Source organism: Hetaerina americana, unplaced genomic scaffold, assembly GCF_022747635.1.
Source record: "Hetaerina americana unplaced genomic scaffold, ioHetAmer1.1.p SCAF_107, whole genome shotgun sequence".
Taxonomy (NCBI): Eukaryota; Metazoa; Arthropoda; class Insecta; order Odonata; family Calopterygidae; genus Hetaerina; species Hetaerina americana.
Window position 1 is genome coordinate 828,687 of NW_027286148.1, and position 16,947 is coordinate 845,633.

The 16,947-nt window shown below is 36.8% G+C and overlaps 1 protein-coding gene across 5 annotated transcripts in view; it reads right to left on the reverse strand.

The window, feature by feature from the left end:
• Nucleotides 1-9,646: 9,646 nt before the first annotated feature.
• Nucleotides 9,647-16,947, reverse strand: part of LOC139700717 (vascular endothelial growth factor receptor 1-like) — a 204,921-nt gene continuing 197,620 nt past the window's right edge. For all 5 annotated transcript variants that reach the window (XM_071599165.1, XM_071599164.1, XM_071599162.1 and 2 more), the window contains exons 21-25: nt 13,267-13,389; nt 12,667-12,796; nt 12,499-12,580; nt 11,932-12,037; nt 9,647-11,172 (exon numbers count right to left, since the gene is read on the reverse strand). In XM_071599165.1, the coding sequence (XP_071455266.1) occupies nt 10,417-11,172; nt 11,932-12,037; nt 12,499-12,580; nt 12,667-12,796; nt 13,267-13,389 (1,197 nt within the window). In that variant the 3' untranslated portion in view covers nt 9,647-10,416. The remainder of the gene's footprint in view (nt 11,173-11,931; nt 12,038-12,498; nt 12,581-12,666; nt 12,797-13,266; nt 13,390-16,947) is intronic.

Consider the following 16,947-nt stretch of genomic DNA (forward strand, 5'->3'; position numbering starts at 1 on the left):
TATTTTGAAATAAAAACTTAACAGACAAACACACTAGATCAGTGGGTTCACCAACGAGGATATGACCCAGCAACTGCATGCTCTTGTGAGTAGTCACTATGCAATTCTCCAACCACAATGATGGCGATATTGATATGAAACAACAGTGTTGCCACATTTCGTGTAGACTGTGTACTATGGCGAGTGTTTGGTTGTCTATGACTGCCCCTTATATGTATATGCAATTGGTATTTCTAAAAGATTGCATTACCGAATAAGCTAAGAATAAATCATTAATTTTATCACCATACATACTTTCTTTTTGGCAAGAAATTAACTATACAGTTATATTTTGAAAATGAGAAAGTTTTTTTGCATAAGCACATTGATAATATTGTGTTGACTAACAGCTCAATAGTAGTGGTAGTAGATTGAGGGGAGGCAACCAACAGCTGAGGTCATTTGAGCCATTAGGAATGGATGAGATGGTAGAGAGAAACCCAGCATCAGCATTAGCCTACTCTTATCAATAGACACCAAGGGGTCCGCAGTTTGATGCCCCATTCGATGGATGGCGTACTCTTTTAAAGTGCTCTTCAGAAATTACCCCAAGTAGGGATCAGGATACCACTGAAAAAGATCTGCGACCTCCAGGATTTGAACCCAAGCCCTCTGGGTGGGTAGTCAGTATGCTAGCCACCTCACCATATCGATCTCCCTAATAATTTAAATATTGGTCAGAGGTAAAATATGTTGCAACTGCTGCCATGGAGTAGTAATTTGTGACAATAGGATGCTTTTAAATGTTTGCATATAATAATAATATATAAGCATCTAATTTTTTGGGAATTGTCTCAGAGAATCTCAACATGATTCATACTTTCCAGTCATTTAATCAAATTTGATATTATGCTGAGTTCCACTAGAAGTGTCTCATGTTTTAATATGGGGTTCCTTTTAATTATTTGTCAGCTTCTTCAGGCTTACTTATTGTGAGTTTGAACTTTTTCTTTTATGATGAAAGAATATCAGTATTTTATCTATTATATAAATTTACTGAGTCATGTTTGGTAAATAAAAGTATCCACATCCTTCGGCTGTAAATTTCTGCATGCGGCCGGACTGTGAGATATCTTCTTTGATATTTCATACTCTGGAGTGCACTTAGTTACTAGACCTGATAACCATTCTCTACATTGATTTGCATGCAATTATACTCCATAGCGGTTTTCAATCCTTATTTTGAGATGCAGACTAAATGTGAGACATGGAGTGAAAGGCAATTTTGGGAGAACCAATAATATTTTTGGTTGAAATGGCATTCTTTTTATTTATTTTTCATTCAGTGATTAATTTCATTCAATAGACTAGATTCTCACTCAAAAATTTCAATCATTAAATCAAGGTAGCTGCAGTATCCATTGATACCTGTGAATTCATCCTGATCCCTACTTGAGGTGCTTTGTGGAGGGCATTTTGAGTGAGTAAGCCATCCGTCAGATGGGACATTAAACTATGAAACCCTTGGTTGACAACCTTTCGCATAACATTTTTAAAATTTATATTGATTCACATCCCATATATATTGCAATGAATTTCCAATTCACTTAGTAATGCTTGCAATACCTTGGCTGACTTGACACCTATCATTAAGAGTAGGCTAATGCCAATGCCAGGATTCTCTCTACCCTTGATCCTTTCCTGTCCATCCCTGTTGTCGCAAATGACCTCAGCTGTTGGTTGCTTACCCTAAAACTACTACTACTCTGAACTCGTCAGTACTATTACTGTAAGACAAGAGTCTAATACTTCCATGTTGAATGGTCTCAATATATATCAGGTGGCTCATTTTCCTGAGTTTCTTCAAGTTTCTGAAGCTGCTTTAGCAAGCAAGAAATTTATTCTCTTGAATTTTTAGAAAGGGTTATATGAAGTATAGTATCTAGGCACACTCTTACTCTTATACTCATTAGAAAAAGCCAATATAAAGCCCAGATTGCAAATCCTATTTGAGTATAGGGCTACTGATGACAGTTTGCCACAAATATCTACCTGGCCTTTGCAAAATATCTTGGGAATCAAGCCATGCCTTAGTTGGCAATTCTCTTCAGGTAAATAAATTTTGAAAATTCCTCCAGGAAACAAATTTTTCTGTATTTGTAGTTTAAAAAATGCATTATTAAATTATGTGTAGAATGCCTTTTGATGATAAGACAATAATGGCAAACAGAACTTAAATATATTGTATTTGTAAGTAGGACACTGTTTGCTGTAATACATTTTCTTCTGCCAATTTCATTTAAACAAAAGTGGAAAATGATCTATTGATGCACCTTAAATTAATTCTACCACTAACTTAAAGAAATTATCAAAGGAGAGCCTACTTGAATTTTTGTTATAATTACAATTAAAAGCATGGTTGTTTAATGCAATAACTGAAACCATTGCTTACTGCTATCGAGCTATATTCAATTTTGATTATTTTTTATTGAGCTTGTTTTTAAAGTCCAGAACATTTAAGTTTCTTAGTATTCAATTTCATAACATTGGAAGATGTTCAAATATTGAGTAGTCACTAAGTAACAAGTTGAGAAAAAAACTCGACTCATTAACAGACTGCTTCATTATTTCTCACAAGATAACATATTTGTGCCCAGAAGGATCAATGCCGACCTAATCAAAAAATTTAAGGTTACTGAGATAGAGATGTTAAGTACTACTGTAGTACATAACAAATTTGTAATATAACATATGCAATTCCAGGTCATGAAAGAAGTATTTCATAAATTTGAAAAGTTAAGCTTGGGTAGAGTGATGATGAATGTAGAAATTTGTGACAGTTCATGCTTGTGCTCTCACAGATCGGAATAGAAATTGCATAATGTATTAAAAATTTTCCAACATATTACTAATGGCTAAGCTTTATTCAGCCTGTTAAATATTATATGTAGAAGTAAAATACTTAGCAGGAGAAAAGGACCATACAATTACAGCAAACAGTAGATATTTCCAGAGTAAGTCGGAATTAAAGTAATTTCAGAGACACTCTCATTAATTTTTTATGACATTGAGGAAATAATTCACGCCCCCCTGGAGCATTGGTAGATTAGATTACCTATAACTGTATTATCAAGGGGAAATATATGTTGAGTGCAGTAAGTGAAGTTTCCTCATTCACCTTTCTATGGTGGATATTTTCATCATTTGTGTGTGTGTACCATAGTTGTTAAATTATTCATTGAATTCCTGCATTGCCTGCCTGCATTGGTAAATACTATAAGAGAAAGGAACTTCAAAAAGAGTGCAACTTCTAGTATTGGCTGAAGGAACCCTAAAGGTTATCATAGATAATGATTTAGAAGACTCAACTTTATTGATAAGTAAATTATGCAAGAAAAACATTCCAAGATGTTTTATATGTATTGAAAGAGCAGGAAGATTATGACTTTGCCTCAGTTCTTCTGAACTATAATGAGCAACTCCTAATCTGAATTTATCGCTGAATATGCTAATTAATTTGTTTTGAATGTTGTCCAATCGAAGGATGTTACTTTTGCAATAATAATTTGCAAGATTAGCAATGGGAAATTTCTTAAGAAAAGTTAGCATTACTCAAATGTTAAAAAAAATTTGCTGGGAATTGCTTGAATTAAGGAGGACTAAATCATGATTGAAGTGTATATACTAATCAATCTTGGATTGAGGATGCCCCTTGGAAATATATTTCAGAAAGGTGGGAAAAGCCCTGTTGTCTGGAGAGGAAGGTTCCTGGTTGTAAAATTGAACCGCAAAAGTATTTTTCTTATTCAGGTAAACACTCCTTTTTTAATGACGAGACAGAATATTGGATTGTTCTTCCCCAAAGCATCCTTGAGCCCATCCAAAGTAACATTGGGACCTTTACAACCAGGTTGTGAAAAATGTATGTATTTTATGTGACAGTGTGTTTTTCATGTCTTAGTATACATGTATTTTTCATTTCCTGTAATATTTGTATCACTTGTTTTTTGCCAACTAATGTTACTACCCAATAAAATGGTTCCATTGTTAATTAATTTAATTATTATTAATGAAATAGTTTCAATCTGCAGAATCCATTTACTCACAAATTGAGAAGGTCAAATCTAGTTGTGCATTCCATTAACCTGCTTTAAATCCAGGAAGTAGAAACATTCTATTATCACTGTGGTCTATGGAGTACAACCAGCTGTTGCCACACCTTCATTTTTCTTTTCCCAGATAATGCTAGGTAAGTTGTAGCCCCAAATAGGAAAATGTGATTATAAGAAGATATGAATTATGAATCAGAGGATATTTTCAACTTAAGGGCAGCAGATTTCATAGATACTAAAAGGTTATTTCCCTCCCATGGACTACAACCTTGTGTGGTGGAAGGGCTTGTGCATTCTGATGACCCCTAGAACTGTGCTGCTGATAGTAATGATAATTGCCCCTGGTAAGTCACCCATGTCGAATGTTAGGAACCAGACGAGAGGTAGTCTACGCAGCGTCTGTTCCTCAGTGAGGCGGCTGCAATGGCGTCTGACCCTAGTGGGGCTGCCATTGAGTGATGGTGTCACGTTCAAAACACTATTGAGGAAGGAAACGGGAAACCACCTCAGTTATCAATCCCAAGATTAATATGATGGTCACTACAGAGAATATGAGTCCTGGCAACTACGGGGCTCGGCCCAATCGGCTGTGTGTCGTGCCCGGCAGCAGGAAAGGCATGGCTTCCACGGTTGTCATCTCACGAAGCCCTAGAAAAGTAAAGCCGACAGCAGCAGAACAGAATATCAAGTGCATTAGGCGAGGAATGTTGTAATTACGAGGTATATGTATTCTTTGTATACAAATTGTAAATGGACAAAAATTTGAATTTGCTGCCTTCATGAAATGACGATGGTCTTAACTGTGACTTTTAAAAATATTTCAGTGACTTAAATGGTGCGAATATAAAAGGATTCTTCGAAATTTCACGGAGTAATGAATGCTCTACTGTTGCGGAAGGGGAAAGTGCAGAAAGATTATAAAGGATACCCAGTCAAAGGGACTTCGGAGACTACAGCTGATAGGAATAACTTTAAGTTAAACATTTACGCTGTGCCCAGTTAAGTTATATTATGATTTAGTGTGTTACTCATTCATAAATGCATCCAATACACTACGAGGCCTTCCCTGTCGGAGTGCGCACTGTCAAGAAGAGCCGGGGTCTACTTCCACTCGCGTACGAATCTCTTATACCTCATCCTGCTATTCTACATTGCTTGCAACTATGTTTCATCGAAATTCAGTTCCATTGTGACGATATACCGGTCCCAGTGGCGGCGGACTAACGTCCTCTCCTGCCAACCCAGAGGTCGCGGGTTTGATTCCCACCTAGGTGAGTTTTCCACCATCAAGGGTTTGCGTGTTTGTAATTGTCTTTGTTCTGTTGTTGCTAAAGTCCGATGTGCTGTTTTCGGATTAATGTGAAATAAATAGACATGTAAACGATGACTAAAGGAAACTCATCGACTAATGGCGAGGCCACGTTGATATGCAGTAGACGAGAGTGTGTTAGTAGGTCCATTAAAACTATTGCAGGGAAATGTGGGCTCTTAAAATAATCAGTGAATATCATCTTTATTCCTCAAATTTTGGTGTGATATTGATACATTGTAGCCGTCTTCCTCACTCGTCATTAATTAGTTCCGTCCATCATTATCATCTCTCTTACATCTTGAGCAGTATGATGATTCCACACTAACTGCATATTCCACATTCATCAGCATCAATGTCCATTTTTCATTTAATCTGTTAGCCATTTCTAATCCTTCATGCACAGTGAACACACTTGTTGTATTCATCTCAACTACTGTTTAACGTGTTGAAATTTTGGGACCACGTGTAAGATAGTATTGATGCTTAACGGCGAGTGATTGTGGACGGGGTTTGATGTTGGACAGCGTGTGGTTCTCGGCGTGATGCAATGGTGGGCCACGTATGGTATTTCATAAGACGGGGCTATGCCTGGGATAACTTTGTGTTTCCCCTTGTAGAGGTTTAGTTTTGATTTTTTTCATGATTGTGTGAATGATTGATTTTGTTAATTATCACTTTTTTTTACTGCTCTGCGTGAAATCAATCACGCTTCTAGGGACTTCTGTGTTACCTGACAATGTCTGCATGCTCACATTTTAATGAAAATATAAATAGCGGATCATTATGAGCCACCCGTGCACATTCCAGTCCATTCCCTCGATCGGGACCCCAACTTCTCTGAGGACCGGCCACTCGTTTTTACGTGATACTTTGAATACACCCGTTAATACGGTATCAATGAGACTATAATAAATTGGATTATAGATTTCTCGTCAAATTGCAAGCAAATAGTAGTCATCGATGGGTATAGATGTAAGTATTTTACAAGTGGTGACCTCGATTGCGAAGGAAGGGAAACATTTCCAGCCCACCGCCAAACGCCCTTGCGGCGGCTTGCGGGGTATTTTGTAAATGAGATCTATGTTATGCCGAGGGTGTTGTGTGACTGCTCTTAAGTCTATCTTTTAATTCACCACAAATTAGTTAACTACAAATAATTCTTTTCATTTACTAATAAATTAAGTATCATACAAGTACTGTTTTATCCAAAGTATATTTTTGTTCTTTTCATTGATTTTGAATGGAGTCATTATAAGTTAGAAAATTGTTGTTCAATGAATCCATTCGCTCATTTAAAAGTTATAAATACTAATTTCAAGTTGAAATAAGTGACTTAAATTCATACAAGTATATTCCATTTTCTAGTATTATTTTCACTTAAAAATTTAAACAAATCTTGTGATCTATATTTGTCACATATATTTTTCAATAATTAGCCAAGCATTAATTAAGGTGTAACACATTATTTCCTCAGTTGTCATTCTGACTACAAAATAATACCCTGAAATGCAACTATTTCAATTGAATGTTTGATAACCTATTTGCAGCTTTATTGATAAAGAAATTTACTATTTAAAAATAAATAATGGAGAACTACATGTGCGCTGAAATTACTATTTATTTGTGCACTCCAACAAGGTGATCATTTGTTTAATTAGAGATAAGTTGAAGTGATTTACGAAACTTGGTATACTAGGACATTTTATGGTTGACTTTTTTGTATGGTTTACAGTTTAGGCTGATTTCAAAGGTGTCTATTCCTTTTCGCTGTCCTTAATATTTATCAATTTCTTTCCATACAGGATGATCCATATGAAATGTGACAGGAACAACTTCTGAGATAAAATACATACCTTTATACATTATTGTATGTATTACATACTCATTTATAATCTTCATATTACCTCCTTGCAGAGACACAAGGTCTGTTCAGAATTTATCGTGACTTTTGTGTTTTTTCAAAATGTTTTTATTTACTCATGAATATCTATTTTGCCCCCTTCAAAGTAATCCCCATTAGATAGTATACACTTGTGCCAATGTTTTTTCCAATACTCGAAGCACTTCAAAAAATCATCTTTTGTGATCTTGTTCAGCTCCTCCTTCCATGCAGTCTTAATCTCGTCAATCATAGCGTAGCGTCGTCCTTTCATGGGGCTCTTCAGTTTCGGGAGCAAGAAAAAGTGATTGGGGGCCAGATCTGGGGAATACAGTGGCTGCGGCATCATTAGTGTGTTATTTTTGGCCAGCTCAAGTAACAATGTGTGAGCAGGGGCATTGTCATGGTGCAAAACCCAATTTTTGTTCTTCCACAAATCCGGGCATTTGAGGCATCAGAATGTGGAGCTCTCGAGAAATGGCTCCAAATTTATTTCTCCTGGTAGAGAAGTAACACTGGGTGTTCCCCAGGGTTCTGCACTTGGCCCTAATTTATATTTAATTTATACCAATGATCTATTAGATAAGCTTAAGTTCATTAAGGGAATAGACCCATTACTGTATCCTGACAGTGCAAATATTATTATGTCAGCTTCCTCCATAGACAGTTTGACAGGGAGCAGCTGAAGTAGCTCAGATTTTCAATGAATGGTGTCTTATTAACTTCATAAAACCCAATTAAAACAAATCCAGCCTGATTTATTTCACTAATAAAAATACCATTTCCACTATAATCTCAATGGATGTAGGATGTGTAAGCATTTCCCAAAATTCCGGTATCCAATTCCTGAGAGTTATCCTGCATAGAAACATGTCTTGGGAGGAACACATTTTCAAGTTACGTAGAATGGTAATTTCCCTATGCTTCCTCATTGGAAATATTAAATATTCTGTAAATTTAGAGGTCCTTCTATCCATTTACTATGGTGAATTTTATTCCCGTGTTACTTTTAGTATCCTCTTCTGGGGTTCCTCTCCCCATGTGGGCATAATATTCAAAATCCAAAGGAGGGTTATACGTATTATGAGCAATGCATTATGTAAAACTCTCTTCAAAAGACTTGGTTTATTGCCAGTACCTTGCATATATATATATATATATATATATATATATATATATATATATATATATATATATATATATATATATATATATATATATATATATATATATATATATATATATATATATATTTAATGTCATCTTGCATGCAAAGGGTAATATTTCTCAGGACAAGTCCAACCACAATTGCCATAGTCACTACACAAGGAACTGCAATGTTATTTGTCAGAACACAATACTGCTCATGGGCCCAAAGCAATGGGCTTTGGGTTATTCTATAAACTTCCCCATGAAATCAAACATGAAACAAAACCACCTATTTTCAAGAAAAAGCTGTTCAATCTATTAAAAAATAATATGCTCTAGTCTGTAAATGAATACCTGGAATTGTCGTTACGCATCAATTACGGGTTACCCAATTAATATGTAAACATACAAGTGTATTGGGATATATTTATATATACCAATTTCATTTTTGCCTCCAGAATTGGCAATATCCAGTTTCATTTAAAGTAATTTAATATTGACGGTAAAAAGAATTTAGGAGTTATCTTTGGGTGAAGATATGTATTTAGGGTATGTATAGATCATAAACCCCAGGTTAGAATCTTTTGAGCCTAAATGAAGATTTCTAACCCTCACAGCTATGGATTTCTATGCATTATTCCTTTGTGTAGACGAATTTGATAAATGGTGTTGAGGGAGTCAGTGATAACTGGTCAAGTCAAATAAGAGGGGGTCGAGGTTTTACAAATTAACATAATATGTATGAAATTAACAAGTTCTTTCCCAAATTATTCTTGTTCGTATTGTATCTTACAACCACAAGTGTAAATGATGTAAAATCATTTATGATTCCTCATTTATAAAACTAGGAGTTAACATGTTGGTCCCTACAAAATAAGTAGGACCCTACTGCTAAAATGTTTAACAGATTTCAAAACTGAATAAATGCGAGAGTGGATATGATTATTTAGGAAGATAGTGCATGCCTTTAGATTGTGATGGAGGCATATGATTTTATGTTTGCCCTACCACATCCAGAGGTTATGCACTGTCTTCATGAATTGCCCTGTCCTAATAAAATTTTAAATGGCCAGAGGAAATCCCTAAGAGAAACTCTTTCAAGATAAAAGTAACTGTGTGCCATCTTCAAAGAGATACGTTGAGGTAAACAAAGGACTGCATAACAAATTAACCATAGAAAAATTTATCCTGCAACAATTTTCTCTTTTTCCCATGCCTCATTTTATGTATTTATTCTCTTTTTCATCATTATCAGTGGCCCTTATCAAATAAAAGCTCTGTTGAAAAAGATGAAATAAATAAAAATACATGAATTTTGTATTGAAATATAATATATACAAAAATTTATAAAATTAAAATGACAGGTTTTGCACTATAATTGAATATAGAAAGAAATAATTGAACACATTATTTGACACTTCAATCCCAATGCTCAAGAGAGTTATTTCTTCTGTAAATGTAATAATAAGACTTAGTATTTGACTAGGAAATTTGTGGCAAGATCTTTATGCATCCAAATTTCATGAACATTCACCAGCTATAATGTTATCATGCTATATACATTTGTACGCTCAGTATGTGTCACAAAAATTTCCTTCCTTGTAAATGAAATGACAAGGGTTGTCCTTTGCAGCATTTTTTCCAGTGATGTCTCAGGTCAGCTTCAAGCTTCAGAAAATAGCAATCAACACTCAAGTAGAAAGTCTAAGGAATGCTTAGATTCCCCATCCACTGCAAAACTTTTCAACAACATTTGTACACATTTAACTGCAAAGGAAAAATTCTAATCTAAAGGCTCTGCATTGAGCAGGGTATCAACTGAAAGGTAATTACATATGATTGTGCCTTTCAAAATCAACTTCTCACACATAAATGCAGTTACTTCACATGGGAGTATGCTTCTCTACACATGGGATGCTCTTCTTGAGCATGTCAGGTCAGTACGGTCAATAAACCTTGGAATTCACAGGTCAACCCATCTACCCTCAGGTCATGATTTGAATTGGTGTTTCATAAGGGGAAACATTCTTAGAAGTGTCTGCTGGTGGCCCTTCTTCCACCTCTGACTGGAAACCGCTTGACCGGTCAGATTGCCTGCTTTTGGCTGAGATTTCCTTACTCTGTGGAATGTTCACGTAGCCAGCCTCATTTACCTCAAGATTGGGAGGTAATTGGCCATTTGTTTTTGGAAGGCTCCGATAGGTGGGGTTAAAGTAGGAATTGGGGCTGCCCATCCCTGAGTCCAGGGAGTCCTCTTTACGGAGGGTGTTTGTTTGTGGGCCTGGAATGGGGGAGCCTTCATTGCTGGAGACACAACCAGGAAGCATTGGGCTTAACTCTGGTCCCTCAGCACCTTTAGTTTCAACTGGTCGTATTCGAGGGGACAGTCTTGATGGATTTCGGGGCGATGGCACTTCAAAAGTAAAGGTCTGTGGGGCAACAGGCCTGGGACTAAAGATCACTGAAGGATTTCCACCACTTCCCAAGGACCCACTTCTCATGCACAAATAGCCAGATTCACTCTCTGCACCATCCTCGGATTGTGGCACAGGACTGCTCATTGTCATGTAATCCTCATTTGGATCTTCAGTCTTGATGGGCACATTAACATATTCCCTTTGAGGTGTTGTTTCTCTGACTGCATTTGCATAACTGGGTTCACTCATCATCCCGAGGTAGTCCGCATTCTCCTTCTGTTGGTCATTCATGGACATGTATGGATTGTTCAAGTCAATGTAGTGCTGAAACACAATGATAATTAATTAGTTTCTCATTTTCATGCAATAAAGGTATGGAACCAACAGTAAAAAAGATTCTTACATGAATTCCAAAACTGCTTTCAATTATTGCACATGCATTTGTGATTGTATAACTACAAGATGACCACTCTCAAGAAGAATAACTTAATAATACACATCTGCAATAATTTTTGTGTAAAACTGCTCCTCTATAGGTCGTAGCATCAAGAACTTGATGAAAATAAGAGGACTATGGACTATGCTATCACTACAGTACATAACCCTTTTTTTTAAAGACAGGGATTAATATTTGCCCACAAATTATAAGTATTAAGTTTATGATGAGGGTAACTCAAAAAATATTCTATGATGAGGGCCAGAACCAACATTTGGATAAAAATACATTTTCACAATCAACTTAAATATGTTATTTCTCCTAGACATATGGGGAACTCCTAAATATATTAAACTAACATGGACTGCCTTCTTCCAGACTAGTTACGAAAACAGGCCAGGGAAATTTGGAGAGCTTTATGCTGGGAATTTACAGTACTTAGAAATGGCTGTTTTCATGAGAAATTATTCCTCATTGCCCACAGTGCCTATGCAAGCATAATTTCAAAGCCAGTTTCAATTTCAGTTAACATCTACATAATACCCTGCACACGGGGTATTATGTGGTGGGGTAATTTAAATTCCAATGTAAAGCAGATACTGTAATACCCACTATATGTATTCTTAATGTAGGAATAGCATTCTTACTCTTTTGACTGCATCTTCAAGCATTCCACCTAGAATGTCTGTTAGATCCATGAAGGTTGGTCGTTCATTTGGCTTAACCTTCCAGCAATCAAGCATTGTTGTGTATCTGCAAAAAAGGTAATTTTTAGCATATTTACTTTTCAAATTTTCATTTTAAAGTTGAATTAATTCAAGCAAATATTATGTTTATGTTCATGCCTAGAGGACATCGTGAAAATAAATCAATTGATTGTAGATATTATTTTAGTTAATTACGGCACATATAGTTTCCCCTACATCTGTTGCAGTATAAAGGGCTTTCAAAAACTTTTTTTAAAAAGTCTCCTGGCTCTTTTGAACATTATCTGGTCCAATTGAAATAATAATACCCAATCGTATGGTTACTTCAAAATAGCAGCACTCATACTCAAGAAAGTGTGATATAATTCCATCACTAACCAAATAACATGGTGTGGCTTTAAAATATCTAAAAAAACACTTAGTCTTATGATTAATATGAACGTTTTTAAATATCAACTTGTATCTTATGGTGTTTCTGTATGGTTTAATTCCATATTTTTCACTTACATATCATCTGTGGCATATGGAGGTTTCTCCATTCTGTAACCAGCAACAAGTTTATTGTATAACCTTTCATCAGCTTCCATTCCTAAAAGGCAAGAGATATAAATTGTTTTTGATTCAATGCCATAACAAAGTCATTCGAAAGAACATTAAAAAATAAAACATCATTACCTGGATATGGAGTCCGGGACAAAGAGAAAAATTCCCATAAGACAATACCAAATGACCACACATCTGACTGGGTGGAAAACACCCTGTCCCTTATGGATTCTATAGCCATCCATTTGACTGGCAATGGCCCCTGAAAAAATCATGTGAAACTTAGCACAAGCAAGAAATGAGTGGACTTAATAGCTATATAGTGGTAAAAAACCATATTATTGTTTCGTAACATTAACTATTCAACTCGTTTAGAAGTCAGTTCAGACAGAGCAAAATGATATAATAATTGACGTTTTTGTAATATAATAAATTTAGTGGTGCAAATTTATTTGTAATCAATTAAATAAAATTAAGATATGGGTACAGTCGAAATATCAATTGCTCAATAATTAATTGTCCTCAATGAAATCTTGACTTTACTCTTAGTTTGTAATCTTAATGAACCTTAAAATCATCTGATTCTAGTTTTTTTAATCAAAATTACATCAGTTGCAAAGGTTTTAGCCTATTTCCTATATCTCTGGCTGAGACATAACTATGTAGGTGATGTATCTCCTAATGAAAAAATTGGAAACCAATGCCATAAATTATTTTTATGTGTCTACTTACATCTCCCTTCTTTTTGTAATTGTCAGACTTGTACATGCTCTTGGCCAATCCAAAGTCACATATCTTGACTATATTATCTTCTGCTAATAAAATGTTTCTTGCAGCCAAATCCCCATGCAGTACCTGGAATATTTGTATAATCATATATTATTATTATAAGGTAATCTACCGGTTAAGGTAGGTTTTTGGATGGACGTAATTACTAATTAAATAATTTGTGGCCCCTAGGAAAACACAACATCCTACTCTACATCAGGTCCCTCTTCATTTCTGAGTACTTCCTTCCTCACTCAATCCTTTCCAACATCCATATCCTCTTCCTTCCCTTAGGATTTCTCCCAACAAACCCCTCTCTTCGCCCACCATACCAAGTACTTCCTCATTTGTTTTCTTCTCTGTTCATTTCACCTTCTCCATTCTTCTCCACACCATTTCAAAAGCCTCCAATCTACGTCTATCCTTCTGCTTCAATGACCACATTTCCACACCATACATAGCTACGCTGCATATCAAAGTTTTTACGAGTCTTTTCTTAATATCCTCACTCTGCCGCCCAACTGCTTTGACCGTGTTGGTCCAAAACACTTCCGAGTTACGTAAACCGTTCTACCTGCTCCAGTTTTTGCCCTCCTATTTTAATGTTTAGCTTAGCCTTATTCTTTCTAGATAATCGCATAACCTTTGTTTTATTAATATTGATTTTCATCCCATATCTGTCGCACTGCATTTCCAATTCACTCAGCAATACCTGCAACCCCTTGGCTGACTGACAAACTAAAGCTTGGTCATCAGCGAACCCAATTGATTTTATGAATTCCCCGACCACTTTCATTCCTACATCCAGTTCTTCCCATGCCTCTTAAATCATTTCCTCTACATACAGGTTGAACAGCAAAGGTGATAATGGGCAACCCTGCCTTTCACCTCTTCCTAACACTGCCCATTCAGACTCCCCGTTCCCCACTCGCACCTGAGCAGTCTGAGACATGTACAGGTTGTGGATTAGCCTCCTGTTCCTCCAATCTATTCCTATTTTCTGCAATATACTCATTAATTTTTCCAATTCACTCTATCAAATGCTTTTTTGAAATCTACGAAACAGGCAAATACCTCCTGGTTGTATTCTATATTCCTCTCGATTAATAATCTCATTACTGCAATGGCATCACGCGTACCTTTCCCCTTCCTAAACCCAAACTGATCATCCCCTAAGTAATCATTTGCCCTACTCTCTATCCTTTTGTTTATGATCCTGAGAACAACTTTAGCTGCGTGGGATATCAAACTAATTGTCCTATAGTCCTCACATGACGTGGCCTTTACCTTTTTCAGAATAGGAACTAACATTGATTTCACAGTCTTCCGGCCATATTCCTTCCTCATAGATACTACAAATCAGCCCATATAGCCTCTTCCTCCCACATTTTCCTACACATTTCTGTAGTTCTGCAGGAATTTTATTCACCCCCACGGCCTTATTTAGTTTCATCTCTCGAATTGCCCTTTCCATCTAATCGTCGAGTATGCCTGGACCTAAGCTGTCTTCCTCTACATCATATTCTTTTTCAATGTCTAACTTTGTTGGTTTAAGTTCTTTACTATACAGCTCTTCTATATACTCCTTCCATCTCTCTTGGATCTTTCCTGCGTCAACTATTACCTAACCCGCCTTATCTCTAACTGTTAGCATAGATCTTCCTTTCTTACTTCCCGATAACGATTTAACTTTGCTGTACAGCGCACTGATTTCACCCTTCCTCTGCAGACGTTCCATATCATCGCACTGCGTCTTCCACCATGCTTCTTTTGCCTTATTTGTTGCCCACCTCAAGTTATTGTTCAATTCTTTGTACTTCATTTTGCCTAACCCTGTATTTACATTCTTCCATTTTCGCCGCTCATCCATCTTTGTAATCATCTCATCCGTGATCCATGGTTTCCTAGTCCTTTTAGCGTTAACGGTTCCAATAGTGTCTTTTGCGGCTTTAGACAACCCTTTCTTGATCATTTCCCATTTTTCTTTGATAGTACTAAGGCCTTTACCATCCCCAATGATTTTCTCTACCGCCTGTTTGTATTCCTTCCTTTTCAAACCATTTAATGCTTCTACATTCCATTTTCTAACTCGCCGCCTCTGCCTTATCTTTTTGAAACGGATGCTAAATTTCATAATAACTAAATTGTGATTAGAGTCTTTATCAGCTCAGGAAGCTGTGCGAGTTTATTACACAGTTCTTAAGCCTGTGTCTAACCAGAATATAATCTAGCTGATATCTTTCTGAGTCACCGGGCATTTTCCATGTTTACCTGCGTCTTTTGTTGTGTCTAAACCAAGTGTTGGTGATGACTAACCCCTGTCTCCTGCAGAACTCAACTGCTTTCTGCCCGCGGTCATTCATCGTGCCTAAACCATAGTCTCCCACCTCATCACAATCTCTTCCTTCACCTACCGTCACATTCCAATCCCCCATAACTATCAAATGTTTCCCTGCGGGAACACACGCGATTATGTCCTTTAACTGGTCATATATTATATCAACCTCTTCCTCCTTATGGTTGCTCGGTGGCATGCATACCTGAATAATGACCAAGTTTGTCTGTTCTGCTTTTATCTCTACTAGTAATGTTCTATCTGTTACCTGTTCTATATTGACTACGCTTCTTCCCACCTCTTTATTTAATACTATGGCAACCCCTCGTTGGCTCTCGTCCCTGCCGCTGTTAACTAATCTATACTTATCACTCCAGTAATCCCTGCTATCCTTCCATCTCACCTCGTATAGACCTAAAATATCTATTTTTCCCCTTTCCATCACTCGCTTAATATTCTCCAGTTTTCCTGTCCTCATCATTGTCCTGACATTCCACGATCCTATTCTAACTAATGTGGTCTTCTTCTTCTGCGTCTTCTGTCCTGCTGCTACTGGTTTTCCCTTGCATGGGTTTTGTAGGATGACGACCGCGGAAGCCTTGCCTCCCCCGCTGTGGGGCATGACACACGGCCAATTGGGCCAAGTCCCATAGTTGCTAGGACTCATATTCTCTGTAATATCCATCATTTTTATCTTGGGAATGATAATTGAGGTGGTTTCCCATTGCCTTCCTCATTAGTGTTTTAAATGTGACACCATCACTACTTACTGGATGTCCCACAGGGGCCAGACGCCATTGCAGCCGCCTCACTGAGGAACAGACGCTGTATGGACTACCTTTCGTCCTGCTCCTAACCTTCGACCTATCTGGCATGGGTGACCCTACCACGAGGAATTATTTTTACTCCCGCCAGCTCAGCTTTGGGGTCATCAGAATGCACATTCCCTTACACCACATCAAGGTTGTAGTCCAGGGAGGGGGTATATTCATATATATCAGCTAGAATGTCTGATTGATTGATATTGTGATACATTTGTGACTGATGGAATATTTGCGACATAGGTTTGGTTAAAAATGATGGCTAATCAGGAGGTTTGTAAGTTTTTTGATGAATTACTTATCTTCTGGTTGAAATGTTTAGAAATAATCATCATTTTATAGCCATGCATGTTGCAATGTACTTTTAATGCCCCCTTAGTGAATCAATTACAGTGCTCTTTGGGCAGTTAAATTCATTTCTAGCAGTAGTTTCTTGGGTTAGAGTAGATTCATGATGGACCCCATTATTGCATAGTCCATGGTAAGCAT